This window comes from Muscardinus avellanarius, assembly GCF_963383645.1.
Source record: "Muscardinus avellanarius genome assembly, chromosome: 9".
In the NCBI taxonomy this organism is placed as follows: Eukaryota; Metazoa; Chordata; class Mammalia; order Rodentia; family Gliridae; genus Muscardinus; species Muscardinus avellanarius.
The window spans coordinates 100,647,926-100,675,312 of NC_137795.1; the positions used below are offsets into that span (position 1 = coordinate 100,647,926).

Genomic DNA, 27,387 nt, shown 5'->3' on the forward strand with positions numbered 1-27,387 from the left:
AGTGAAGACGAGGCAAACGCACCACCAGCAGCACAGCCCTGGCCAGGGAGGGCAGGCTAGGGCTGCGCTCGCTCACACGTCAGGCCTGCACTGGGAAGGAGCGAGGGAGCCGCGGAGCACAGAAGAGCTTTTTACTTCACCCCAGGGAAACCTGAGAACAGGGGAGCAGTTCACTCTGATAGGCATACTGGCACAAAAGAATCAAGTGGGAGACTGTGGGATGTGAGTAGAGTCTGCATCTCGGGTTTTAATGTCCAGGATGGAATGGCTCTGGGTAGCGTAAAAGCCGGGATGTAGCAAGGATTTAGTGGCTGTGGGGAAGAAGAGGGCGGGGTGTTCCCGGGGTGTGGGAAGTAGGTGCCCAGACACAGCAGAGAACGGAGGGCTCTGAAGCGGCAGGGAGCAGCCGTGGGCTGGATTTGGATTGGGAGGCAGCCAGGCCATTGTGGCTTCTGCGGGGCAGGTTCCAGAAGTGAAGTAGGTACTGGATGCAGCTGGATTTAATCAGTCTCGTTTTTGTGTCACCATCTGTATACTAAAGATAAGTTTATTATGAGGTGACTTCTTGCTCATTTGCATTGTTTATTTTGTTTTGTTTTGGACAATCACAAACAGTGGTGGTTAGTCCACATTGGTCTCCTCTCTGCTACATGTTGAGGAAAACAATGGAGGCAGAAGTCACTGAGTTCCAGATTTTTAAGAGAGCTTTAAGAGAAAGAGGAAAATCAAGTTTGAGGATTCCACCGTGCAAATTAGAGAGAATTTCTTCCAGTGAAAGATTATTAGCTCTCTAGCTGGACTAGGTAAAACGCTAACCTCTGCATAGAGAAGCTCCCAGAGTTAGGCTTTGGCTGTGCATGACAGAAGAGTTTTTCTATTCATCTTAACAGGAGTGGCCTCAGACTCATCAAGCCTCCATTTCCTACTTGGGACCCACAGAGAGACCTCCCAGTGAACTAGAAGAGACCCCTCCCCGGCCTTCTCTGTACAGGAGAATATTACGCAGACTTGCCTCATTCTGGGCACAACCTCAGGATGGTGAGCAGCATGGTGCCTCAGATTGGCCATCCCTGCTCAGCTTAGGAGTGACCTGACGATGTCCCCCACAATCGCCAGAGCAGGAGAAGCCTTTCTGGGACCTCAGCCTTCTGGGCGCCACCAGAACAGGCACCGAACACTGTCCTCTGAATGGGCTCCGCAAGCTCTGTGCCTCTCTTCCTGTCACTGACTTTTATGTTACAGTGGCTGCTCTGGTTAGAGGTGTTTGGGGCATAGAGTACACATTTGAGCCTGGCTCTAACCCTCTGTATAAGGCTGAAATAAATCAAGCTCAGGTGAGCTGGCAGAAGGGCTTGGGAAGCTGAGTTGAGCCACTGGCAGCTAGCTGGTGGGTGGAGAGGGTGATGTCAGTGAAAGAAGCTGACTGTGTCTGATGGATTCTCACAGGCCTCTCCCAAGAGGTGAGCCCCGGGGCCTGGAAGGACGTCCAGCTGTCCACCATTGAGCTCTCCATCACAACCCGGAACGACCAGCTTGACCCGACGGTAAGTGTTTGTTAGAAAAGCATTGGGTATCCGGGAAAAGTGACACAGACACAAGATTTTTTCACACTATTTGGTCTTCTTGTTTTTACTCTGGGCATAGAGAGGAATGGATCGGGGAAAAGAGGATGTGGTGCCTTTAGGAGGAATGGCACTGAGAGGCAGCAGCTGAGTACGCCGCTCAGGGGCTCTTAGCAAGTACTCTGCGCATGGCATGCTCAGGCTCCAGAGGGCTGGGGCAGAACCTGTAGGAGTGAAAGCCAGCCACTCATTTGCCCCGGATTAAGAATTGTGAGACTTGCTGGGTGTGGTGGCACACCCTTGTAATCCCCGTGCTTGGGAGGCGGAGACAGGAGGATCGCACAGGTTCGAATCCAGCTGTGCTGGCTTAAGAGACCCTGTTTCCAAATTTAAAAAAATATAAAATAGGTCTGGGAGTGTAGCCTGGAGGTAGAAGGGCTTCCAGGAACCCCAGTACTACCAAAAAATAAAAAATAAAAAAAAATTTGTGGGACTTGAGCAATAACCATTATTTTTGTAACTACATATTAAATATGTAGATTCAGATTTCCAAATATCCATTCATGATTGTGAACGCACACACACACACACTTTATATCTATAAGATTTTCATTGGATTCAGCCTATAGATATATATTATCTAATGTAGTCATTAGCCTCATGTGGCTATTTAAATTTAGTAGAATTAAAATTAAAAATTCAATTTCTCAGTCATAGTACCCACACATTTCAGATGTTTCAAAGCCATATGTGTCTAGTAGCTATCATATTGGAGAGGACAAATATAAAACATTTCCATCAGTTCAGAAAATTCTATGGACAGTGCTTCCATAGACAATATATATATATATATATATATATATATATATATATCACACACATATATATAAAACGGAGGTTGACAAACTGGTTTTCTCGCTGTTTTCAAATAGTCCATAAGCAAAGAATCCATTTTCTAGTTTATAATGGTGAAAGTCAGCCTGGCGTGGTGGTGCACACTTGTAATCCTAGTATTTTGGAGGCTGAGACAGGAGGATCCAGGTTCACAGACAGCCTCAGCAACTTAGGCCTTTGGCAACTAAGTGAGACCCTGTTTCAAAATAAAGAATAAAAATTAGGGCTGGCAGTGTAGCTTGAGGTAGAATGCCCCTGGGTTCCATCTCCCGGACTGCAAAGAAAAAAAAAATGAAAGTAAAGAGAAGGATATTTTGTGGCACATGAAAAGTATATGAAATTCAGATTTTAATGTCCATGAATACAATTTATTGGAAGATAAAAAGTCATGTCACTCATATACACATCATCTTTGGCTACCCACATGACACAGTACAGGGCTGAATAATTGTGATGAATATTGTGTGACCCAAAAGCCTAAAAAATTTACCAAGGGCTCATTTTCAGAAAAATTTACTGATCCTAGAATAGAGAAAACGTTGGAAATTTATATTAATGAGGATGCCAATGAGAAAGTTATTCTTTACTGTGGATAAATTACCATATTCAGCTGTTCTGAAAATCAAAGTAATCTGTCCAGTGTTATCCTGGACAATCAGAAAATTGGCACAATGAATTGTCATGACAAATCAGATTCCAATATAAAAATTCAAAGTATTATTTTCTGATTATATATGTAGTACATGTTCATTGCAAAACTTTTGGCAAGCATAGTTCCCTTTACCTTATAACTCCAGTTGAATTAAAGAACTAAATCTAAAATAATAAAGTTACTGAATGAGTGTAATCTAAGTGATTATTAACATAAACTTGGGGAGGACAAGGTCTTTCCAGACATGATCCCTAAGACAACATTTATACATCTGTTCACTTATTTATAAAGATACCATAAACAAATGTGTAGTGGCAAATTGGAGGAAAATTAGGTTGTGTTGACCAGGAATGAATAGTTTTTTTTTTTTTTTGCTTTTGTTTTTGTTTTTTGGTGGTACTAGGGGTGGAACCCAGAGGCTTTCTACCTCCAGGCTATACTCCCAGACCTATTTTATATTTTATTTGGAAACAGGGTCTCACTAAGTTGCTGAGAGCCTCACTCAGTAGCTGAGGCTGGCTTCGAACCTGTGTGATCTTCCTGTCTCAGCCTCCCAAGTGCGGGGATTACAAGCGTGCGCCACCATGCCCGGCTGAATGAATAGTTTTTAAAACTCACTCACAAACTCCTAGAATAAATCAATACAAAATGATCTAAGGCATAATATTAAAAAATGGACTATGTGCAGTGGGACATGCCTGTAAGCCTAGTGGCCCAGAGGGCTGAGGCAGGAGGATCCTAAGTTCACATACAGCCTGGGCAACCTAATGAAAGCTGTCTCAAAAAATACCAAAGGGCTGGGGGGTGTAGCTCAGTGGTAGAATGCCCCTGGATTCAGTCCCCATTACTGCAAAAGCAAACACAAAAAGAAAAGAATAAAAATAGAAAATTCACAAAAGAAATGAACATTTAAAAAAGAGCATATATTATTATATTGTGAATATTTACTACATGTTAGCACTGTCTTAAGGATTTGACATATACTAACTTATGTAATCCCTATAACTATACTATCAAAACTTTTATCTGCATTTTATGGATAAAGGAACAGAAAAAGTACTTGCTATCAAAGAAATACAGATTAAAATAGGAACTATTGAATTATCATAGACTAAAAAATATGGTAGTGCTCATTGTTGGTGTGGGTGGGAAAATGAGCAGTCTCATAAATTCTTCATGGGAATACAAATTGTAACACCCTTTCTCATTGGCAACTCGGTGGTATGTAGGAAGCATCTTGAAATATATGCATACCCCTTGCTCTATTCAGTGTAAGAATTTATCTTACAGAAATGATCACATACATATATAATAGAGTGAGGCCTTGCTTCCTATATAATGAAATTCTAGAAACATTAGGGAGTGTATGAAGGTTAAAAAAATAGATTATGTTCCAGAGGAATTTAAAAAAGAAAGATAAAATTTCTATTACACATTTCCTTTATACTCAGTCCTTGGCAATATGTATTTCCAGTATTTTGTTCTTGTTCATTTACCATTGTTCTTTTCTCTAGTGACTGAATACCGATGGATTGGTAATTGGTTGGTTCAGTGAGCTTGTGATTGCAGCTCAAGATTAGCCACATGCAAAAAGCTGAGTGGTTTTTTTTTTTTAATCTTTGTGCCAATTATACAAGTATATGATACGACGCTTATCACTAGTAGCACCACATTCGTTTTTTCTTTTTCTTCACACCTCTTGTAAAAAAAAAAAAAAGCCAATGCAATGAAATGATCAAAGACAATGTAGCTGCCATGAAATAGCTCAAAATGGTTATCATTAAAAATAGCATATTCAAGCCGGGTATGGTGGTGCACACTTGTAACCCCAGTACTTGGAAGGCTAACACAGGAGGATCGCGGTTCGCGGACAGCCTCAGCTACTTAGTGAAACCCTCTGCAACTTAGTGAGACCCTGTTTCAAAATAAAGAATAAAAATAGGGCTGGGTGTAGCTCAGAGGTAGAATGCCCCTGGGTTTCATCCCCAGTACAAAAATGTGTGTGTGTGTGTGTGTGTGTGTGTGTGTGTGTGTGTGTGTGTACTATATATGTATGTGTGTATATTATACATACATATATATTCAGAATGTGAAAGAAGTTTTAGGAGTGTGGAATATGTGAAAGTTAGGATCTTTTACACAAATGTTTACTATATTTATAGTAGAAAAATGTATGAAACAAACTAATCAGACTGAATTTTGATACTTATTTAAAATTATATGTGTATAAATAAATATGCTCATATATGCACATATATGTGCTCATCATACATTGTTAAAACAAAAACTAGGTTAAAGTGATTTGCATCAGATGGGCGTGGTGGCACACGCTTGTAATCCCAGCATTTGGGAGGCTGAGACAGGAGGACTGTGGTTCGCAGCCAGCCTCAGCTACTTGGTAAGACCCTCTGCTACCTAGTGAGGCCCTGTTTCAAAATAAAGAATAAAGGCTGGGTGTGCTGGCGCATGCTTGTAATCCCAGTGTTTGGGAGGCTGAGACAGGAGGATCATGGTTCGAGGACAGCCTCAGCTACTTAGGCCCTTTGCAACTCAGTGAGACCTGTTTCAAAATAAAGAATAAAAAATAGGGCTGGGGGTGTAGCTCAGAGGTAGAATGCCCCTGGGTTCCATCCCTAGTACAACAACAAAAAAGTGATTTGCATGAAGCAGTTTTACTCTCCTCTAAAATTGAGTTTTGTCAATGATGGAGGTAAGGCTCTAATTGTATGTTCTTCCAAATAGCCAGTTGTCCAAGCATCATTTTTAAAATGTCAATTTTTCCCCATTGATCTTCACTAAACCACTGTCATACATCGAGTGTCTATATACATATAAATGTTTCTAACTTGTCTATTCTAGTTCTCTGTTTTTCTCTCCTTGTACTTTTTCTCTTAATTATTATTGTTTTATAATAACATTCTGTTTTTCTTCATTTTAAAGAGTCTCTTGGCTATTCTTGGCTCTTTTGACTTCTATAAATATTTTAGAGTATTTATTTCATTAAATTCCTCATAAAATTTTTATAACATTGTTCTGGGGTTCATTGCACCCAAGATCAATTAAAGGAGAAATGACATTTCTTTTATTATTGACTCTTTCTGCATATGAATGTGGTATATCCCTTCATTTGTTTAGGTCTTTACTATCTCTGAATGAAATTTTATAGTTTTCTCTATAACATTTGGTCTTTAGCTAGATCTATTCCTGGTTATCTTAGTTTTTTGATGCGGTTGTAAATAGTATCTCTTAAAATTTCATTTTCTATCAGACTAAATAGATGGATGTATCATTGATTTTTTTAGTACTGATGGTGAGTCAGTAACCTAATTAAATTCTTAGTAATTATATTGTTTGTCTATGGATTCTTTTAGAAGTCCTATGGAGTCTATTATGTCAATTGCAAATGGTACAAGTTTTGTTTTCTCCTCTCAAACTCTTACCCTTGCATTCTTGTCTTACTTTCCAAACTGATTAGGACACAGTAGTGTTAAACAGAAGTAGTGATAAAAGGATCATTGTTTTTGTCCTGATTTAGAGAGAAAGGTTTCATTGCTTCATTCTTGAATATGATGTTTTAAAGATACCCATTATCGCCGGGCGTGGTGGCGCACGCTTGTCATCCCCGCTCTTGGGAGGCAGAGACAGGAGGATCGCGCAGGTTCGAAGCCAGCCGCGCGCGCTGGCTTAGGAGACCCTGTTTCCAAATAAAAAAAAATGTAAAAATAGGTCTGGGAGTGTAGCCCGGAGGTAGAAGGGCTTCCAGGAACCCCAGTACCACCAAAATAGATAAATAAAGATACCCATTATCATATCCTAAATATGTCATTTAATTTTATCAAGTATCTTCTAGCATCTATTGAAGTGATAAATTCTTCTTGTTTACTCTGCCAATATAATAAACTAAATTTATGTATTTATTCACTTGTTTATTTTGTGGTAATAGGGATTGAACCCAGGGGTATCCTAAACTCTGAGCTATACGCCCAGACTTTTTTATTTTTGGTTTGGAAACAGGGTCTTCTTAGGTTGCCGAGGATCTCTCTGTGTTGCTGAGCCTGGCCTCAAACCTGCGCTCTTCCTATCTCAGCTTCCCATGTATTGGGATTACAGACTTGCACCACCATGCCCAGCTAAATAAGTTGACTTTTAAATGTCAATATGAGGCTTCTGGCCAAGATAAAGTAACAACCAGTAGCTTTACTTCTGCATCTTAAACACTGGACAAAGTTTATGAAATAGCTGTTGACAGAAACTGGTATGAAACAGCTGCATAGAACAGTGATTCCAGGGAGAAGGGCACTGCATGGGGTGAGGCCTCTACTTGCCCAGCTTCTTGCTGGAGAGAGGCCACGGCATGGAGACAGGGCACAGGGAGCCCAGTGGTCTCCTCAGTGGGGATCTTTGAAGACCTGGAGAGATGGGGCAGCTAGAGTTGCAGAGTACAAGAGATCTGCAGATTCCCCTGGAGTCTTGGACTGCGTCTTGTGCGAGAAGCCACCCATGGTGGGGAAAGAGCAACCGAGGAGAGACGGGCTCAGTCCCAGCAGATTCAGCCATACTGCTGGATCAGGAATAGTGTTCCCACCAGGCACAGCTGCAAATCATTGTCAGACCTGGATTGCTGAGTAGCATCCTCCGAACAGAAATGGGGCAAAATTAGTCCTAGGCTAAAGGCCGCCCTGTTCCCTTCTAGTATAGAGCCACAGTTTCCAAGCAACTTAGTTGTACCTCCAAAAGAAAGTTCAAGGGGGGTCAGGAAAGGATAGCCCACAGGCCCAGCTGTCCTGCTACCTGTATTTATATGGTCTCAGCTAAGAATGCTTTTTACATTTTTAAATAGTTGAAAGAAAATGCAAGAGTATTTTTCTGCATGTAAAAATAACACAAGATTCAATGTCAGTGTCTGTGAGTAAAGCTTGATTGGAGCACAGGCACCCGAATCCAGGTGTCTGGCCGCTCACACGTCATGGCAAAGCTGTGTCGCCGTTACAGAGGCCTCATGGCCGGCAAGCCTGAAATTATTATTCTCTGGCCCTTTACAGGAAGCATTTGCAGACACCTGTGTACCTGGACAGGCTCTGCTTTTCCCATGGCACGTTTAAATGGCGGCTCTTTTCCCTCCCTTTGCACGGGGGCCTGGTGGCAGGTAGCTGGCCTCCTGCCTCCTTGTCAGTCCACCTCCCCTCCCTCTTGACGCCCTCCCCCAGGCTCGCAGGCTCCTCAGGTGGCATCGCTGCTGCTACACCCACCAACCCTGGGCCATCCTGCTCACTTTCCGCTGATGTTATTTCCTCTCCAGTATGATCCACTTGGTGCTCAACACAGCTGGCAGAGTGATGGTATTAAAGCGAAGCCGGAGCATTTGCCTCCTCAGAACCCTCCAGTGGCTCCTCACTCCCCTCAGCCTGAAAGCCGTGCCTGATGGCACTCTGCCAGGCTCTGCTGACCAGCGCCTCTCCCCCTGCGTCCTTTTCACCTTCCGCCGTCCTCTCCTCTCCGCTGCAGCTTCCTTGGGTTGCTACATGCCAGCCCTCTCCCTCCTAAAGGCCTCTCCCAGGCCCCTCCCCTGTGTGGATGCTCTCAGAGCAGCGCTTCTCGAGGCGTGGTCCTTCAACCAGCACCATCACGTCACCTGGGACTTGTTTGAAATGAAAATCCTTGGGTTCCACCTTCAGTCTACTGAACTAGAAACTGAGGAGAGGGCCATCTTGAGATTTTTAAAAATTTTTAATGGACAAAACCCAGAATCTGAGTGTTCCCCGCCCTCGAGTGGTACTTGCTGGTGTTTGAGAAGTTCTGCTCTGCTCGGACACATTGCTGCTCTCTCCCTCCTGCAGCTTCCTGCTCAGAGGTTACCATCTCGCCTGGACCCTCTTTACAATGTGGTCCTGAGCCAGCAACTTAACAAGGCTCTCAGCAACTTAGAGCCTGTTTCTAAATAAAAAAAATAGAGTAGAGCTGCGGGTGTAGCTCAGACGTAGAATGCCCCAGGGTTCAATCCCCAGTACCCCCAAATGTGATCACCGCCATCAAAGCGACCTCCTGCACCTTGCTCTGACATTTCCTTTTTTTGGTATTGGAGATTGAACCCAGGAGCATTCTACCTCCAAGCCACCCCCTGCCCACTTTTTATTTTGAAACAAGTCCAAGTTGCTGAGGCTGGCTCAGAGCCAGTGAGTCTCCTGTCTCAGCCCCCTTCCCTCCCAAGTACTGGGATTCAGCCCGATGCCCAGCTGACCTTATTTTCTAATATTCTCTGGTGTATTTCTGGTATATTTATAATATTCTTCTTCTATGGATTATATATCCCCTTCTATTAGAATGTAAGTTTTTTGTAGACAAAAAGTCGTTATTATTTTGTTTGCTGATGTAACTCAAACATACTGAAGGGTTTATGGTGCATGGCTGGCATTCAATAAGAAATTTAATGAAAGGTGAACTCTAAGCAGAGTCCTCACACTTTCTGTCGAGATACTTTGTCATTCCTTGTTGAGATACAGTTGTGCTTCCATGACACCCTTAAACTCAGGCAAAGGCTTAGGCCCTCAGAGCCCCCTGTCATTCTGGACCGGCAGGTTTTGAACCTATCCATGAAGGAGCCAATAGACGTGTTGGGATTGATTGACGAGGTTAGGTTTGTACTGCTGGCTTCTGACTAGGACCAAATTGTTCAGAGCAGGGCAGGAACCAACACCGTCTTCAGAGCCTCGTTCTTGTAGTTCAAACCTTCCAGAGCTAGTTTTCTATGGTTGGAAACAGAAGGTTTTATTAATTTTTTATTTATTTTGTGGTGTTGAGGGTAGAACCCAGGGGCTTTTCTACCTCCGGACTATACTCCCAGACCTATTTTATACTATATTTGGAAACAGGGTCTCACTAACTTGCCGAGAGCCTCACTAAGTAGCTGAGGCTGGCTTTGAACCTGTTCAATCCTCCTGTCTCAGCCTCCCAAGGACTGGGATTACAAGTGTGTACCACCACACCCGGCTTTGGAAGGTTTTTAAAACATTATCAGGGAATAAGTGGACTGCCATTAACTCTGATTGCATACCAAATATGCACATACAGTACTTGGGGCCTTCCATACCCAGTTGCTGTATTGTGGTCTGGTGGGGTGCTGATACATGGTGAGGACTGGGAATGGCTGGGATGGAGGGGTAGAGAGCCTGCGGGGGAGGGAAGGAATCCTAGAGGCCTTTAATGCTTTTGATTGTTAAGTAACAGAATTCCAAAAGCCTCCTATGCTCCTCCTCCTAAGCTTTTATTTTGCTTATGTAGTTAGTAAATGTCAAAAAAAGCAAATAAACAAAAAAGAAATGGGAATAAATTTTAATTATCTCAATTTTTTTTTTTTTTGTAATACCAGGGATGGAACCCAGGGGCATTCTACTTCTGTGCTACACCCCCAGCCCTATTTTTTATTCTTTACTTAGGGCCTCACTGAGGAGCTGAGGCTGGCCCTCAAACCTTGATCCTCCTGTCTCAGCCTCCCAAATGCTGGGATTACAAGCATGCACCACCACGCTTGGCCTCAACAAAACTCTTAAAAGACAGAAAATGTGTTCAAGATTAAATCTTTAGAAGTAAAAATCCTCTAATATAATGCACAGTTTCAGAATATGAATCTTCAAGGCTGATGCTGATGACAACAGGCTGCATTGCCCAAAATTTTGAGAGTATTAACATTAGTCTTCTAAACTTTTTTAGAGCAAAGAAGATTTTATGAACATCTGCATTGAACCTGATACCGTCAGCAAAGGAGACTTCATAATTATAGGGTAAGTGGACTGGGGTGTGTAGGAAATGAGGCTTCATTAGTTTGTATTCTCAGACCTTACTATCCAGAGCACCGTGTGTGTGTGTGTGTGTGTGTGTGTGTGTGTGTGTGTGCAAGATCAGAATGTAAGAATAGTCTTTGCCTTTCAACTGAAATGAAAGCATTCAGTGTCACATGGCATAGGGCCTTGAACTCTTGTTGTACAGTCAAAGAACTAAATCCTGATTGCGTTGCACACTGGCCTTGTGACTAAGGTCATTTAACTTTTCCAAATCCTCTTCCCCACCTTTAAAATGGAATAATATAATCATCTCATCTCAAGACTTTCTCAGTTTCAAATAAGAGTTTTTTAAATTTCTGGATGCACTGTGAATATTTACAATAGTGGGATTCGTGGTGACATGTCTGTACCTGCACATCGCAGTTTTGTCACTTTCATCCCCGCATCTCCCTTTCCCTGCCCTGTCTCCTCCTCCTCCTCTACTGGTCTCCTTTCTATTTTCAGGAAGTCTTCTCCTCCCGCCCTTTTTCTTTATTATTCTCTAGCTTGCACATGTAAGAAAAAATGTACAAACTGATGAGAAGGTCTTTTTAAATCTCACAGTACTTCACAGGATCCCTTACTGTTCATGTTAATTCACCTTGCCTCCTATTCCCAGGGCATTAATGAAACACTTGAACACACATTGAGTACCTTGGACATTTCCCAGGCTTTCTCCCCCCTTCCAAGAGTGACCCCTTCCAAGTCCTGCCTGATTTGTCAAGTCCTACCTCTGCCAGGATTTTATTGGCTGAGGATACTATAAACCCTCCAGCAGCCTTCAAAGCAGCCGCGAGCTGGCTTGTTCCCATGCCAACTGTAATCTGCTGCCTCTGTCTCTGTGCTTTGTCTCAGAGCTCCCTCTCGTGCCCACTTAGGGACTGGAGATTTCTGCTGCAGCAGCCGAATCTCCATGGCTGCGTCATTATCCGCACCAGCGCTTGCAGCAGAGCAGCTTTCAGCAGTTTGTGTTGTTCTTGCCTTTGGTACAAGTTCTTCACATACTGAACTGCTCCTTCTGCAGCCTTTGATTTACTTGCTGTCTGGAGTAAAGGGAAGAAAGGAAAAGCCTGACCCTCCTCCTACAGTGAAGAAACCACATACCACCTTCACTCACTGAGTCTGGCCAGTGGGACCAGCTATATTCAAGTCCCTTTGTGATACTAGCATCCAAAATCAGAAGAGAAGCCCATTATGTTGCTTCAGCTGGGCAAAGTCATTACGTCCTGCATTCTTCAGCAGCAGCAATAGCAAGTTCCCTTTGGGTCCTTATAAGAAGTGAAATCAAGGGACATACATGTCCTGTGGATGTGTGAATAGAACATGCTGAGCTGCTTTAGGAGCTCGGATTAGTTTTCTTTAAGAATTACTATTTCCAAGCAATGGTAAATAATGGCCTCGTTCACTTGGGTGATATTGTCTTCTTTTTCTTAATGATGACTAGGCATAATGGGTACATATGCATGAGTTGTGTGTGTGTGGTGTCTGGTAGTTTTACTCCAAGGCCATTTAGTAAAGATATGTGCTAAGTAGACTGTTAATATAATCATTAGTGAATATCTAAGACTATTTCATATATAGAAAGGCATATCTACTGTAGAGTAAAATTATTTTCTTCAAGTAATAGAAAAATCACAAGGACTAAATAATAGAAGTTTAGTATCTTCCCAAATAATTTAATTTTATTCTAATTTTTAAATTTGAGATTAAGATGTTAATAATTAGATACATATGGAAAGATTTTAAAATAATGATTCGGAGAGAGACAGTATAATTTCCTGCAGTTCTCCAGCGAGTTGGCCTTCTCAACCTGGACTATATCACAGTGCTGAGCAAGAATCATCGTGAGAAAATTTATTTCCAGAACCCCATGTGGTTGTAGAGTCAGCAGGTTATTCACCCTTGTAAGAGGGAGGGGCTTGCTGTGTATCTGCAGTGTAATGCAGTTGCCGCCAGTGGTTCCCACGCTTGCTTTCCCTCTTCCAACAGAAGTAGAAAGGTGCGAAACCCCCAGCTGCGCGCCGAGGGCACCGAGTGTCTCCAGGCCAGCAGGTGCACTCTGCTGCTCCCGGAGGTGAGGAGCGCGGGCCTGGGCGCCACGGCTCTGGGCTTTTTGCCGTCTTCCTCTCTGCTTTTCCCCTTTGTCCTCCATATTAACTGAGCAAGCTTTAGGTACCTGCTGTGTGCCAAGCACTTCCAGGTCCGGTCACATTAGAAAAGACCTACGAACGAGGCCGAATCCCACTTGGGTCATGGGCTTAGAGTCGGCTTCCTGAAGGCTTTTGGTGTGCAAGCCAAGGTTCTTCCACAAGCTGCTCTTTAGTTCTCCTGAGCATTTCCCCCCATGTGTCAATAATGCAAAAAGTTACTATAATAATACAAAATGAAGAATTCTCTAGCTGGGAAATAGGGGACTTCACTTTATAAGAGCCCGGAAGCAGTTTTCAGTCCAGCACTAGAATTTCCTGTATGGTGAAATGCCATGCTCAGAATAACCTATGTTAAGTGGAAAAGAATCTGAAGCTAGCTGAATTATCAGGTTAGTTATTTGGGACTACCCCAAGAAAGAGAGACCACATACAGATTGCCTCTGAAGACTGGCTACGATGCAGCTACATTAAACAGGACTATATGTGTTTAAACAGGAGGTGTCTTCATGTGACGGGCACCAGTTTCAACATAGCAAACGCTGAGTTAAATGCATGCGTTACGAAGGGCTTCCTAGACTCTCACACTTAAACTTAGGTTTAAAGCTCACCTAGTCTTAGAGAAAAGCAGTGTTGATCCCGTGGACACATGGCTTTAAGGGGAAACACTGCTTAAACTAGCAAGTTGTGAGACTCAGCTATCTTTCTGTTTTCATTCAAGAAAGATAATGGCTGAGAAGGATTACATATTATGTTTATGAATTCCTTAAAGAAGCGGCAGGACCCCTGCCTTTTAACAAACATCTGAAAGTTTTAGCTTTGTTGTTCAGGTCTGAAAATGTTCTGGAAGGGAGGAGAGAGACAAAGCCTTTCTGACACGTTGAAATGGGGCGTGTCCAGCACTGCATGGCATGGTAGCACTGAAGTATCAGACGGGACCTGAGGCTGGGGAGGGCTTCACTGCAGAGCCTCTGGGCCTGGGCCTGGGGTGGCCGCTCTCAATGCCTCTTCTCCACAGGGAACTGGGGGCTCCTTCAGCATCGACAGTGAGGAGTACGAGGCGATGCCTGTGGAGGTGAAACTGCTTCCCAGGAAGCTGCGCTTCTTCTGTGATCCCAGGAAGAGAGAGCAGACAGCGCCAGACACGGCCCAGTGAGCGGACAGGCGAGGGTGGCGAGGCCGGCGCAGCTCAGGCCACCAGTGGGACCAAAAGGGAGCACGTGCCTCCGCTGCCCCCAGAATCGTCAGAGGACCCCGAGGGCATTTTCACAGCAAGTACCCCTGCCCCACTGTGCGTCGGCATTCCCGCTTCCATTCGAGCTTAGCGCATGCTCTCATCGTGGTGTGGCAGATCTCTCCTAGGTAGTAACTTCCTTCAGGCTGGTTCAAGGACATTCTCACACGCTATGGGTAGAAAAGGGCTGGAACTTTGGGCCCCCAGTGAGTGCAGTGCAGTCGGCCTGCAAGAGTCCTCCACTCGGGACTCAGGGAAGCGCGCCCCCGGTGCCTTCACCTGCACTGGCTGCGCAGCTGCTGCTTTGTGGCTCCAGTTCTTGTTTGTTCTGCCCTCAACCCAAAGCAAGTGTAAGGTGGTTTCCTTCTTCAGCCATGGCTAAAATGTTGTAAAATGCTTTTTTTTTTCTTCATTAAATTAGTGCTTCTTCAGTGTTGGTTTGCATGAGAACTATCTGGGGTGCACAGTGAACACTGACTCGGGGCCTACCTGAAACCCAACAACTCAACCTGGGGCCGGGGCCTGGGGATCTGAAAGTGTTCCATCAACTGTAGAGAAACTGTCTGAAAGCAGTGCCCACAAACTGTTCTACTCAATTTTTCCCCAAAAGTATTTTGAAAAATCATGTATCCCCTCATATCAATGGTGACCTCTAACATTTTTCATGGGAAGTTAAATAGTTGCCAAAGTATGTACTTTCCAGTGTCATGTAAATATTGGTGTTTTAAAATAAAAACTGTTACATCATTCTTTAAAACATATTCAGTGTAATTTAAATGCCGTAGCAATCTGACATCCCTCAAAATAAATGAACTAATTCCATAGAGGTGAAAATTTTAAATTATTTTTTCTCCCTGTTGGTATACTTCCATACCACTTTCAGCAAAAGGATCTTATCTATTTTTATGCTTGAGTTTTACCACTTCCTTCTCATCAACAAAAAATAAAAATAAGTTCATGTAGTTCTTAAGTGTTAAGCTAGTACAGAATAATTTTTGATAAATAATGTTATTGGAATGTTCTTTGCCCTAATTAGTTCATTTCCCCAATACATACATATTATTTACAACTGATATGGTGGCGTTTCAACATCAATTACATTCCTTGTTTTTTTAATAGCTGTGAGCTTGTAAATAAATAGGTGGGAACAGAAACAATTTTAAGTGCTTTGAATTTCTGTGGCATTACATGGCAAAAAGTACAAAATTTAACAATGATCCCTCAACTATAGCAACTTGAATGTATTGAAAGCAGAGAACCAAAACTCACCTGATTTGCTAAGGATCTGTTAACCAGTCATTAGTATCATTTCCCGTTAATATCACCATGGCCATTTCCATTTGTTCTGTGCCCCAGAAGTTCATACTTCGGGGGCCTTGCTCTCAGTAAGAGGGATGAGATGCGTGCCTTCCTCAGAATAAAGAGGGAAAGCTGGGAAGGGGCGTGAGCAAAACGAGCTGGCCAACCTGCGCAGGCGCCTTCCCAGAAAGATAAGTTTTAAAAGCAAAACAGGCACCCCACGTGACCCTCAGAGCCAAGACCAGTGCTTCAGTGGATTATCAGCGGTGCAGAAAGCTGAATGAAGAACAGAAAAGCAAGGCTTACCTTTTAGCACTGCATTCTTCAAGGTGGTGGGGGAAGCTCTGCTTTAGTAAAACAAATTAAAAAATAGATGGTCCAAGCATCAGCAGAAGGATCACCCAACCTACACTACCCACAGAGCGAGGAGGGGATGGTGTGGTGTAAGAAAATAAAATGGACATATTGTGCCTACAGGGCCAGTACCAAATCTGGCTTATTCTTCCTTGAAGCACTGCGTGTGTTGTGTGTCATGGGGTGGGGAAGGATATTTAATCCATATTAAGAATTTTATTCCCTTTGAAATGTAAATGTCTTGTGTTTTCCTGACTCAGACTACTTCCTATGGGGTGGGGACTTGGTTTCCTTCTTGCCTGTGACTTTGTTCTTTGCATTATCCTTCCATATAACACTCACATAAAAAGATGTTTAACAGTACAGCTTCGTGAGAGCCGCCCTTGTGAGCCAAAGCGGGATGCCAAGTCGTGCAACGGGGAACCCGGGTCTCTTGTTTAGCACAAGCTTTTGGCAGATTCACTTCACTCAAAAGCTCAGATTACTCCTATTCAAAACCCAGTCGATGCTTTCTGTGTAATGTTTGACATAAAGCTTTATCGAGTGCTTCCCATGTGCAGCTGATGCGTCTGTTCTCACGACCTCCTCAGGATGGAGGAAACAGATAGACATCGAGCTCAGGAAGTAGGAGCCTGGCTCTGAACAGGGGCGCTTTGATTCTACCCACCAACCAGCAGTTTCCTCTGTGCTGGTTTAAAATAAGTAACTCTCCCAAAGGTTAAAATGGAATAAAAGTTTAGAACACTTTTTAGCATGTTTTAAACTAAACTTGGATAAGGAATTTTGTGAAATAAAAGGGCTTCTGGCTGGGTGTGATGGTGCACACTTGTAATCCCAGTACTTGGGAGGCTGAGACAGGAGGGTCATAAGTTCTCGGCCATCCTCAACTACTTGGTGGGGCCCTCTGCAACTTAGTGAGACCCTGTTTCAAAATGAGGAATAAAAAATAGGGTTGAAGGTATAGCTTGGAGGCAGAATGCTCCTGGCTTCAATCCTCAATACTGTAAAACAAACAAAAAACACACAGCGTTTTCTCCAAAGTTCCCCCACGTGGTTGAGGATGTACAGCCCTGGCTCTTTGGATGGCGTTTTATTCTCAACTTGGGTTTCTGTTACCTGGACGGAGGGGCGTGCAGCAGCTCCGAGTCTCCTCGTCTGCACTGTAAGTGAAGGCAGCGATCGGCCCCACAAGCTCTGCTCCGGGCTGGGCCATCATTCGCTCCTACCATAGACCACGTCCTTAGAGTAGGTGAAGGACTGAAGCACACGTGCTCATGTTAAAACGTGAACTTTAATTGTAAAAATTGTTTTCTGTAAATATAGTATCAACCTCTCTGCGCACAACTTGGGTCAGATATGTACAGATATGATATATACAGATGTTATTTGTACCACAGAACAAAATCAAGAAACATTTGCTCTTAGCCTCGAGATTAACCCCAGTGTTCTTCAGGCCCTTCCGTTACTACCATTGAGGATAGAGAGGACCACACAGCTGTCTGCAGTAGTCTCCAGGGCAAAACTTATGAACTGTCCTTCCAGATGTCATCATGTGAGGTAAAGACTTGAAATAAAAATAGATTCAGCTTTTTAAAAATTATTATTGCTATAATTCTTAGACTGGGGGTATGATTCAAAATAGGGTGTTTACATTTAAGGCGACAGGGAAGTTAGGCTGAACCTAACTTGGAAAAAATAGGAAAACAGATATTCCAAGACTGCAACTATTTCTTTTTCAGGAAAGGCTTAAATCCCAGACTTATAAAGAAGCTTAGTCAACAAGCTTTGGGTAAATAAAGTTCATTTTGTTTGCCTGTATTCTCCACCCCTAAAGTGACCTGTCCAGGCTCTTTAGAAGTACAGAATTCCCCACCCACCCCATTCCCGACTAGTGGCCATGTGGGCATCCTAGACCAAATTCGGTTTTCCTCATGCCACCTTGAAATCTTGTACATACCACACCTTTGCTTAATTTATCCAAAGGAAGTTTTCACTCTAAAGTAAAATATATTTGCTACTAGCTAACTCAATTAGCTTCGTGTATTTTTCATTTTGTGGATCATCTCTGGCCAGTTAATAATACCCTACCTTACCTTACCCTACATTCCCCAACTGTCCTTAGAAAGCAAAATAAATTCATCCTCAGTCTAAATAGCATTCTACAGCAAACATAAGTAATCTACACTTGTCCTACAATGGTACTAAGTAAACTTTGAGTTTAGGTGGTACTAGCCTGTGCTATGCCGAATTCTAGAATAAATTCTAAAAAGATGAACGCAGGGCTTTATTTCGCCATCATCATTTCTTGATATAGCACTAGAAAATCCTCATACCTTCCTAAATGTGCAGTTTCACTTAATTCTAGCCCCCAACTTGGAGTAAAGTGCCAGTTGTAAGACCATCTCCCATTACCACCTCTCTCCAGTTGACGGAGAGGCCTCAGGCCAGAATGATCACATTCACCCTCTCCCGTCCTCAGGCTTTACCAAAGGTGCTAGCCTTTGCATAAGTGTGTCATTCTTCCTGGAACTGCCACGTTTGCCTCAGGTCACACAGCAAGATGTCCTTATTCACTCCAAGACGTTTACCTAGGAAAGCGTCTCAAGGTCTCGGATTACAAAACTGCCCAGGTGTTCTGGGATCATAGTTTTGAAATGTCCTTCCATTTCAACATCTTCATACTCAGTTCATCACACAGTAATAACATCAATATAAAAATAAACTTCCATCTCTTATAAGAAAAACATTAAACTTAATTCACAGTTGGCCTTTTCCCACAATAATTGGTGCTCCAACAGCTCTTGGGAACAGAGGTATATTAGTAATAGAAATGGAATATTAAAACCCCATAACTTGGGAGTAAAAGAAGCTGTCAACTCTTCCCTTCCCCCTCCCTGAATCAGAAAAGGGCTTTCCTGGAAATGAGATGGGACTAGGCCAGCGGAGTTAAGCCTGTGGGTCTGCAGGATTCTCAGGGATACACAAGCTGTAATTGCAAAAGAAGAGAGAGCTGGACACCTCAGATTCCAAGCCCACTAGCCTGGAACCTAACAGGAGATGGAAGGGCACGTTGGCCTCCACATTAGTTCTCTTGCCCATTTTAGAACTGCCTTCACACTCAGGCATATTAAGCCAGGCATATTCTTAGAGTTGTAGTTATCACACCCTCCGTCACCACCTCTACCTCTCCAGGAAAGGCCCACTCCAGGCCCGCTGAAAACCTTCCATCCTCCTAGCTACCAGAATGAAAACGATGGCTTAGCTGTGAATCATCTATATCTTTAAGCTAAAGTCACACAGGTAGGTAGGTACACGATAGAGTTTTCACGTGTGCATGTGCACTGTGTGCTTTTTGGCCCTCCCGTCTTGGCTTTCCCTTGATTTCTAACAGGGTAAGTTAAAGATGTAAGTTCCTGTGCTAAATCACTTCTACTTACACGCTAATGACTTGACCTCCCTCCTCTAGCTAGATGAAAGATGAGATACTAGGATGGATGGGGGGTGAGAGGCAGGTGCCTTACCACTCAACTGTCCGCCTAACTCACAGGACTGTCCAGGACCTAGGTGGGACGCTGATGCCGAAACAGATCCAAGCCCGGCATACGGAAGATGCTGATGCTGAGCAATGATTTGGCCCATACTTTTTAGTTTGCTAGGAGATAAGCCCTCCTATTTTTGACTCCTTTTGGAGAAAGTGGCCCAAGCCAGGTGACAACTAGACATTGTCCCAAAGGCTGAGCATTACCATCTGCTGAGCCTGCAAAATTGAAAACAACCACTTTCAAACAGTCTCAGTCAGCCGGGCGTGTTGGCGCACACTTGTAATCCTTGCGCTTGGAAAGCGGAGACAGGAGGATCGCGTAGGTTCGAAGCCAGCTGCGCTGGGTTAAGAGACCCTGTTTCCAAAAATAAAAAAAAGTATAGAATAGGTCTGGGAGTGTAGCCCAGAGGTAGAAGGGCTTCCAGGAACCCCAATACCACCAAAAAAAAAAAGTTTCAGTCATATCTGACAAGGCATTCAACAAATTCAAAGCCTGGATTCCAGTTCCCCCAAGGATTCTTGCCACCCAGGATTTCTTCTAACTTAAGAATGCGTGGGCAGTCCCAGTGTCGCGGGTCAGCAGGTAGTCCCAGGTTAGCATGTGGTTCAAGTGTGGCACAGGGTCAGGCTCAAAGGACGAAGCCATCTTAGGCAGGGGCAGGTGAGGACCTCCAGCAGAGGGCAGAAAATATTTAGAGTGACAGAAAAGCAGGTCCATGAGGCTCCTAGCTTCTGCTATTGCTGTAGGATTCCTGCCTAGCATTTCTCAAACGAATCCCCTTTATGGGAAGTGGCAGCAGATAGCACGGGGGTGTGTCTGCTGACTTCCCGTGCAGGGAGTGGCAGCTCACGGAGCTAAGCAAGGGGCTTAGTGACCTCAGAAGCAAGGGCTTCACTTTTTAACCCAACAACAAAAGAGCTAGTGTGTGTGCTGTCCAGTCAAGGCTCTGTGCCAGGTTCCTAGCCCCGAGAGGACACTGCAAGGTAGGAAAAGACTGAAGGCCAGGACCAGCTGAGCCCAGGCCCTGACAACCTAAGATGGCACTGCCTCATAGGTGTGCCCCCTCCCGGGCCACCCACCCACACACAGCCCTGACTCGCCACGCAAAGGAAAACACAGAAGCCTCTTTCCCAGCAAGGCTCTCTCCACACCAGCACTTCTGAGCTTGGAATTAAAACAGCGCAGGAAAGAAAGACATTTACAAACAGACGGCTCAAGAGCAGGAGTGCTTAAAAATAAGGTCCTTCCAGCAAACGCCCAGCTCCAGAGAAGCAGGGTCTGACTGTGTTCCCCAGGAGAATCAGCTCCTTTCTTTTACCCCCATTACCTGACTGTAGCCACCCACCCCCAGCTTAGGAAACCTCTTGGACACTGCTACAAGGAACTTACTTAATCCAAGTGGGAAAATGCCCCCTCAGCTCTGCCAGGAGAGAGGGCTGCTTATAAAGGGGAAGCAGGTGCAGCCCCGCCTCTCAACACAGCTGTATTTTATTTCGTAAACACATATGTTACTGGAATGATAACTAAACCCACACTGCAGAAGAGGCAATGCATTAGTTGTAGTTTACATTTTAATGCCCAAACTTATTTATTTATATATTTACATAAAAGATGCTACCTTGATTAATCAGTGCTTATTTGCAGTTCCACACAAGTGAATTAAAATCACTCCTGAATTCTTTAGTAAGGAGCTACCATAAAAATACTTGAATTAAGCAATAAGCCCTAAGAACCTAGAATTGAGATAAGACATGTGATCCATCTACTTGAAGGTTCTTTTTCTCTGCTACGTACATCAGCCTGGCTGCACCTTTGCCACAGGCAGATATATTGATGGCTATTCCAATAACAGGGCCAGGCAGGAAGTGTGAAGGAGAAGAAATTATTTGTTACCAACAACCCAGTATCCTAGGTCAAAATCCTTAACTATGGCCACCAAAGACCTACACACTACTCACAGGAACTGGCGTCGTTCTGACTACGGTTAACAGTATCCTATTATGCTGACAGTCATCAGGAACGACCTCGGACCATCAAGAAAGCAAATAAGATCATGAATGACACTCGGGTCCTGGACACTCTCCCAGGGAAGGCACGGTCAGATTCTCTCTAACACATCTCTTAGGTCTCTGGTTCCCATCACTTAGCTTAGGGAATTTTACTTCTGTTACAGAGAAGTCTGTTAGGGCTCCAAACGGAAAAAGAGCCTTGGTTAACATCATGTTCCAACCTCTGAGTCTACCAGCTTAGATCCTGGCTAGATTTCAGAATTCAATGAATGTGTTGCATCCAGAGGGGCTGCTGGGAATGCCTCCCGAGAACTCCCAACAGATGAAGAAACTTACAGCTTCTTTTCTACCTGCTTGGGCATCTACCACTTTAACCCCTTGAAAACACCCATGTTACTCCAAGATGATGTTTAGCCCTTGTACAAGAGATGAAATTGTGAAATGAATTTCTTTGCAAGCTCCAGGGCTAACACTGGCCCTTAGGAATTTGCCAACCCATCCCAAAAGAAGTAGATTCAGAGAAAGAAAACACTGAGTGGCCTCCGTTAACTTACTGTGGGAAGGATTTCAAGGCTTCAGTCTATAATTTTAGTGTTCAGCTAACCAACGAGCAACCTTTCCTTACCATTCTATCCTCAGAGAAGCGCATATCTGGTACCAAAAACATCCTTCTCTGCGGTCCCTACTAAAGTGAACAGAGAAGACAGACTTGTCCTACTGGACAGGAAAAGGTGTTTGATCCCAAGATCACTTACTCCAAGAACTTGATGACCTTGAAAGGTCATCTGGTTAGTTTCTGCCCTGAGGCAGATGAACAGCTAAGGCCACATTGGACAGGTGGTTATCCTATTCTTGAATACTTCAAGGGACAAAGGCATACAGACTTTCTGAAAAGTCCTCCTTCATCTTTCCAGAGCTTGGCCACTCCTACTGACAGAACTCCTAGGTCCAACCCCAAAGCAGCAGCAGCAGCAGCAGCTCTGGGAGATGATGGTAGATTCCAGTGTCCTACCAAAGCAGGACGCAAACCAAGGCAGCCTCACATTACCCAGGGGAAAGGGAAGAAAGGAAATTGCAAAAATTACATCTTCTGCAAAGTATATAAACAGTCTTCCTTTGTATCAACTTAATAAAAAATGGAACTGCTGGGCTTGAGGTGCACACCAGGGTGCTTTCACCCCACGTGAGCGGCTCACCAGTCCCAGTCACCCTTCCTATGGACAGCAGGGGTTGTCAATGACCAGCATGACATCGATGCCGTAGGCCTCCAGCAGGTCCATAAGAAAGCTGCGGTCTCCTTGAGGGTCCAGGCCCATGCCCCGGGCATGTTCTGCTGTCAAGGTTTTGTCCTGACTGGCAGACACCTCCAACAAAGTCTGAAATATCCGGTTGTTTTGCTCCAGGAAAAACCTGCGTTTCCAAGACAGGAAAGAGAGCGAATAAACGACAAGAGCTCAGCAGAGTCCACACGTGGGAACATACACCGCACTGTTTTCTTTAAATGTGTACATACATTTCTCATATGCTTTTATGTTTAATATACGTTTGGAGGGCTTCAAAAACAAGTCACAATACCTTTCAAAAGGAGAAAATGGGGTAAAGGTTAAACAGTTACTAAAGTGCTAAATCTCTGAGTGGTCTCCGGCCTGGCTGCCAGCACTATTTTCCCATGGAGAGGGAAGTTACTAGTGGTTTAGACCACTTGTGGAGCGGTCCCATACTCTGCTTCCCTTTCCTTCTGCTTCATCGTAAGGGAAAGTTGAAAACGAAGTCTGATAATGTAGTTCCGAGGTCAAGACTTAGAACGAGAAGCTGAAGTTCACCTTTCCAAAGCCCGGAGCCATCACTAGAAGCGAAGCTTCCCTACAGAACAGAGGGGCTCTGCGTTGCTGCGGACAGCCCATGGCCGACGCTGCTCTTGGTGCTCGAGAGGGGCTGGGCCGTGCGGGGCTATTCTGAAGCCAGCAGCAGGAGAAAGGGAAAGTGAGCCACGGCCACTGAGACTGGCACAGCCCACAGTGTTCCTAAGTCTGTTTTCCTGATTTCTCTTTGGCAGGAGAGGGATTATGCATGGAGCAATAAGTAAAAGTTGCAGCTTGTCTGTACTGCATAAATGAGCCTCGTTCAGAAAAGGCACTGTCTGTCTGTCTCTAGGCTGTGCTGCTCGGGCCTCCCAGGGTCAGCAGAAGTGTCTAAAGCAGCTGTGGGAGCCCAGGGTTTCAGACACCACGGCCTGTACCAGAACTTGACAAGAACATGGCTCAGTTGGATTCCTGGGCACTGTGTGCATGCGTCAGAACGCACACTGTGAGGACAGGAGCGAGAGGCACCTCTGTGGAATGGCCACCGTTCCTTTCAAAGTGCATGGTTCCCTGCCCCCACAGCACAGGCCGGCAGGAAGACCACACAGGACACTGGGGGACACTTTCAGTTACGATCCTGCTCCTATAAACAGGATTTCTCAAGGCTGTTTATGAATGAAATCAGTGCTGGGGTGGGGTGGGGGTGAAGGCTGAGGCTCCTGGCCCCATCTGCAACAGATCTGGGGAAAAAGATCCATTCCTTCAAGTGTTCAAATTTCAGATTATCCCATAATACTTAGCACAAAGAGCTGTTCTACTCAGAAGCAACAGATGAGAAGCCCCTGAGCTCAGAGGAACAGATGGAGGTTCTATGTGGTAGACATCCTGGATGTGAATGCCCGAGAGAAAAACCTGCTCGGCCTCTTTCCCTAACTCCTCTGAGTTCCCCCTAATAACCTTTCAGGCTCTGGCAAGGACCCCAGCTCTAAAAGCCCTTGGCACCAATAAAGGACATCCCTTGACCACAGTGGGTGACGTGAGAGGGATCCAGCTCAGCCGAGGCGGTCAGTGCTGCAGGGATGCTGGGAAGCTGACTCACAGCACAAAGAGGTCCTCTTCACAAGGGTTGTAGTCGCCCTCCACTTCCTGGGAGTACAGCAGCATCTGCCTGTAGGGAGGAGATCACCATCAGCCTGCCGGGGCCAGAGGACCCCAGCCACAGGCAGGAGACCACAGCTCCCAGGAAGCAGCACTGGCCCCGCCCGGCCCTGCAGGGGGCAGGGAGGGGAGGGACAGAAGGAAACCCCAGGGTCTGCAGGGTTCACTTCTGCCCCGAGTGACCTTAGGCAGGTGGTGACCTTTCCCAATTGCCTGTTCATCCATCCAACTGTGATGATGATGAAAACATTTCTCTCAGGATAACCAAAATCCTGAGAATTCCATGATGCATAAGCAAGTCTCTAACACAGTGATCCACGCAATACAGATGCCCTTACACACACACACACACACACACACACACACACACACACACCCCTAAACAAAGAAATTTGTAGAGTTTCTATAAGCTAGAGTAATTGCCCATTTCCTGAGCTTCGCAGATTCTGGAGCCTGCAAGAAAGAAATCATCTGCGTGCATCTGCTACTGTCCTAGGAGGACAACATGGAGTGCAAACATGGAGGAACCAGGCCGCTGCCGCCACCACCACCACCGCCGCCGCCTCCTCCTCCTACTCTTCTTCGTTTTTATTCTGTGGTACTGGGGACTAAACCAGGACCATTCTACTGCCAAGCGATATCCCCAGTCCTATGTTGCTGTTTTGTTTTGAAACAGGGTCTCACTAGCTTGCTGACAGTCTCACTACGCTGCTGAGGCTGTCCTCAAGCCTGTGATCCAAGAAGATTCCAGGCTTGGGATCCCGAGTTTTGGGATTACAGGATGCTCCCTGACACCCGGAGGCTCTTCAAGAGCAGCAATCCCTTAGTTTCTATAACATGCTCAGTGGCAGGAAAGCAGCAGGAGGTGGGGGCCGCAGATCCCTGGGTGCTCCTGAAAGGGCAAAGTGTGGCCACTGCCCTCCTCCCCTGCACGGTGCCCGCGGGCCCAGCGCATCCACCCACCTCTGCTCATTGAGCCGCCGGTACTTCTCCCTGTCGGCGCTGTTGATCTTCAGCAGGGGCTGCAGGTGGTCGTGGTGTGTCTTCACGTTCTGGTTGTCCACGTAGACGTCATACAGCTCCCGCTTCTCCTCGAATATCTTCTCCGTGGTGCCTGAGGAGCCCGAGGTCAAGGAGGCGGGAGCCCCAAAGCGTCACAGCGGGAACCAGCCCGACCCCACCAGGGAAGCCTGAGGGAGGGCCCCGTACTCGTACTCACAGGCCACGTAGGAGACCTCTACCTCCAGGCTCTCGATGTCAGCCACGTTCACATAGAAGAATGGCTTGGACTCGGGGATGGTGCCCCCCAGGCTGGGCAGCGAGACGTTGGCCAGGCAGCAGCAGCAGTACACTGCGGGACAGAGGAGAGGGGAGAGTCATCTGCCCCGCCATGTCCTTCAGCCTCTAACTGTCAGCCTACAAGGAAGCTGCAGTTTCTTGGCCCCCACCATCCTGGTACTGAGAGACAGTAGGGCCTCTAAGAGAAAAGAAGGTCATGCGGGTTCCACCCCAGGAAGAGATCCATGCAGATCCCAGGGCGGCGGGCCACTTATCTCCAGAGGAGGCTGATAGAAACCAGAGCTGGAACCTTCTCCCTCACATGCTTCTCTTCCACGCACACCCACTCCCACCCCTTGTACTACCAGGACCTCGCCAGAAGCTGAGCAGATGCCAGCACCAGGCTCTCGGACTCCCAGAACCAGAGCCCAAATAAAACATGTTTTTAATGAATTACTCAGCTCCGGGCATTCTGCTGTAGCAACAGGAAATGGCTTAATACGGAAGCTGCGGAGGACTGTGCTTTGACCTACCCTGGTATGCCAGCAGCCTAAAGCTTATGGCGTTCGGTGGGAGGGCGGCCTCCCACAGCACCACCAGACTGCCTCCGCGCCACGCCAGCGACGTGCTTACCAAATCCAACAGACAGTTCTCAGCCTGTCTCTCTTGATCTTACCTAGAATATGACCTCACATTGAATCTTCCCCTTCCCGACTCTGGCTTTCTGTAACCCTGACATCCTCTGGGTATTGTTCTTCTTTCTTCTTCTTCTTTTTTTTTTTTTTTTTTTAGGTAGAGGCTGAACTCAAAGACACTCTACCTCTGAGTTACACTCCCCTCCCTTTTTTAAATTTTAAAACAGGATCTTGAGCCAGGCGTGGTGACGCACGCTTGTAATCCTAGCATTCGGAAGGCTTAAACTGGAGGATCATGGACAGAGTGAGGCCCTCTGCAACTTAGTGAGACCCTGTTTCAAAAAAAAATAGGGCAAGGGGTGTAGTTCAGAGGTTGAATGCCCCTGGGTTCCATCCCCAGACCACAATAAGTAAGTAAGTAAATAAATAAATAAATAGTAAAACAGAATCTCGCTAAGTTGCTAAGGCCGGCCTCGAACCCGTGATCCTCTGGTCTCAGCTTTCCAAGTTCTAGGTTTACAGGCACATGCTGCCAGACCTGGCCCACGTCGCTCCCTCCCTCCCTCCCTCCTGATAGTTCAACCCAAGTCTTCCACCACCATTCCTGCTCCTCACTCACTGTCCCCAAGTGATGTCATCCATCCCACGGACATCCCATCAGGAAAGCCCTTATGCTATTCTCAGATCGTCACCTCTAGCCCTACCCCACCCCCAGGCCCTGACCCAACTATCCATGCACCTGGCTTCCCAGGAAAGTCCCCAGGCAGAGGGCACTCCTCATGTCCCATGCTAACCTCAACAAGCCCACTTCCCACCGCTCATCCTCAGTCCCCCATTTTGGACGTCCCACTACCCTCCTCAGCCTAGGCTTTTCCGACATTACACCTTCCCACACGCCAGAACCTTTACAACCCAGCCAGACACTAAGTTGTATCCAGTTATCTCTAAAATGCCTCTAGAATCCAACTTTTGCGCTTTAACCCAGACGGTACCTCTCAGTAGGC

At 45.4% G+C, this 27,387-nt stretch overlaps 2 protein-coding genes across 2 annotated transcripts in view; one reads left to right on the forward strand and one right to left on the reverse strand.

The window, feature by feature from the left end:
* Positions 1-10,890, forward strand: part of AGK (acylglycerol kinase) — a gene marked incomplete at both ends in the record, with an annotated part of 67,254 nt that extends 56,364 nt beyond the window's left edge. The window contains 3 exons of the mRNA XM_080702023.1: positions 891-1,038; positions 1,447-1,544; positions 10,816-10,890. Of these exons, the coding sequence (XP_080558149.1) occupies positions 891-1,038; positions 1,447-1,544; positions 10,816-10,890 (321 nt within the window). The remainder of the gene's footprint in view (positions 1-890; positions 1,039-1,446; positions 1,545-10,815) is intronic.
* Positions 10,891-22,724: 11,834 nt separating this feature from the next.
* The window catches only part of DENND11 (DENN domain containing 11), a gene marked incomplete at both ends in the record, with an annotated part of 40,585 nt that continues 35,922 nt past the window's right edge, over positions 22,725-27,387 (reverse strand). The window contains 4 exons of the mRNA XM_080701656.1: positions 22,725-22,920; positions 24,412-24,480; positions 25,434-25,584; positions 25,690-25,821. Coding sequence (XP_080557782.1) covers positions 22,725-22,920; positions 24,412-24,480; positions 25,434-25,584; positions 25,690-25,821 — 548 coding nt within the window. The remainder of the gene's footprint in view (positions 22,921-24,411; positions 24,481-25,433; positions 25,585-25,689; positions 25,822-27,387) is intronic.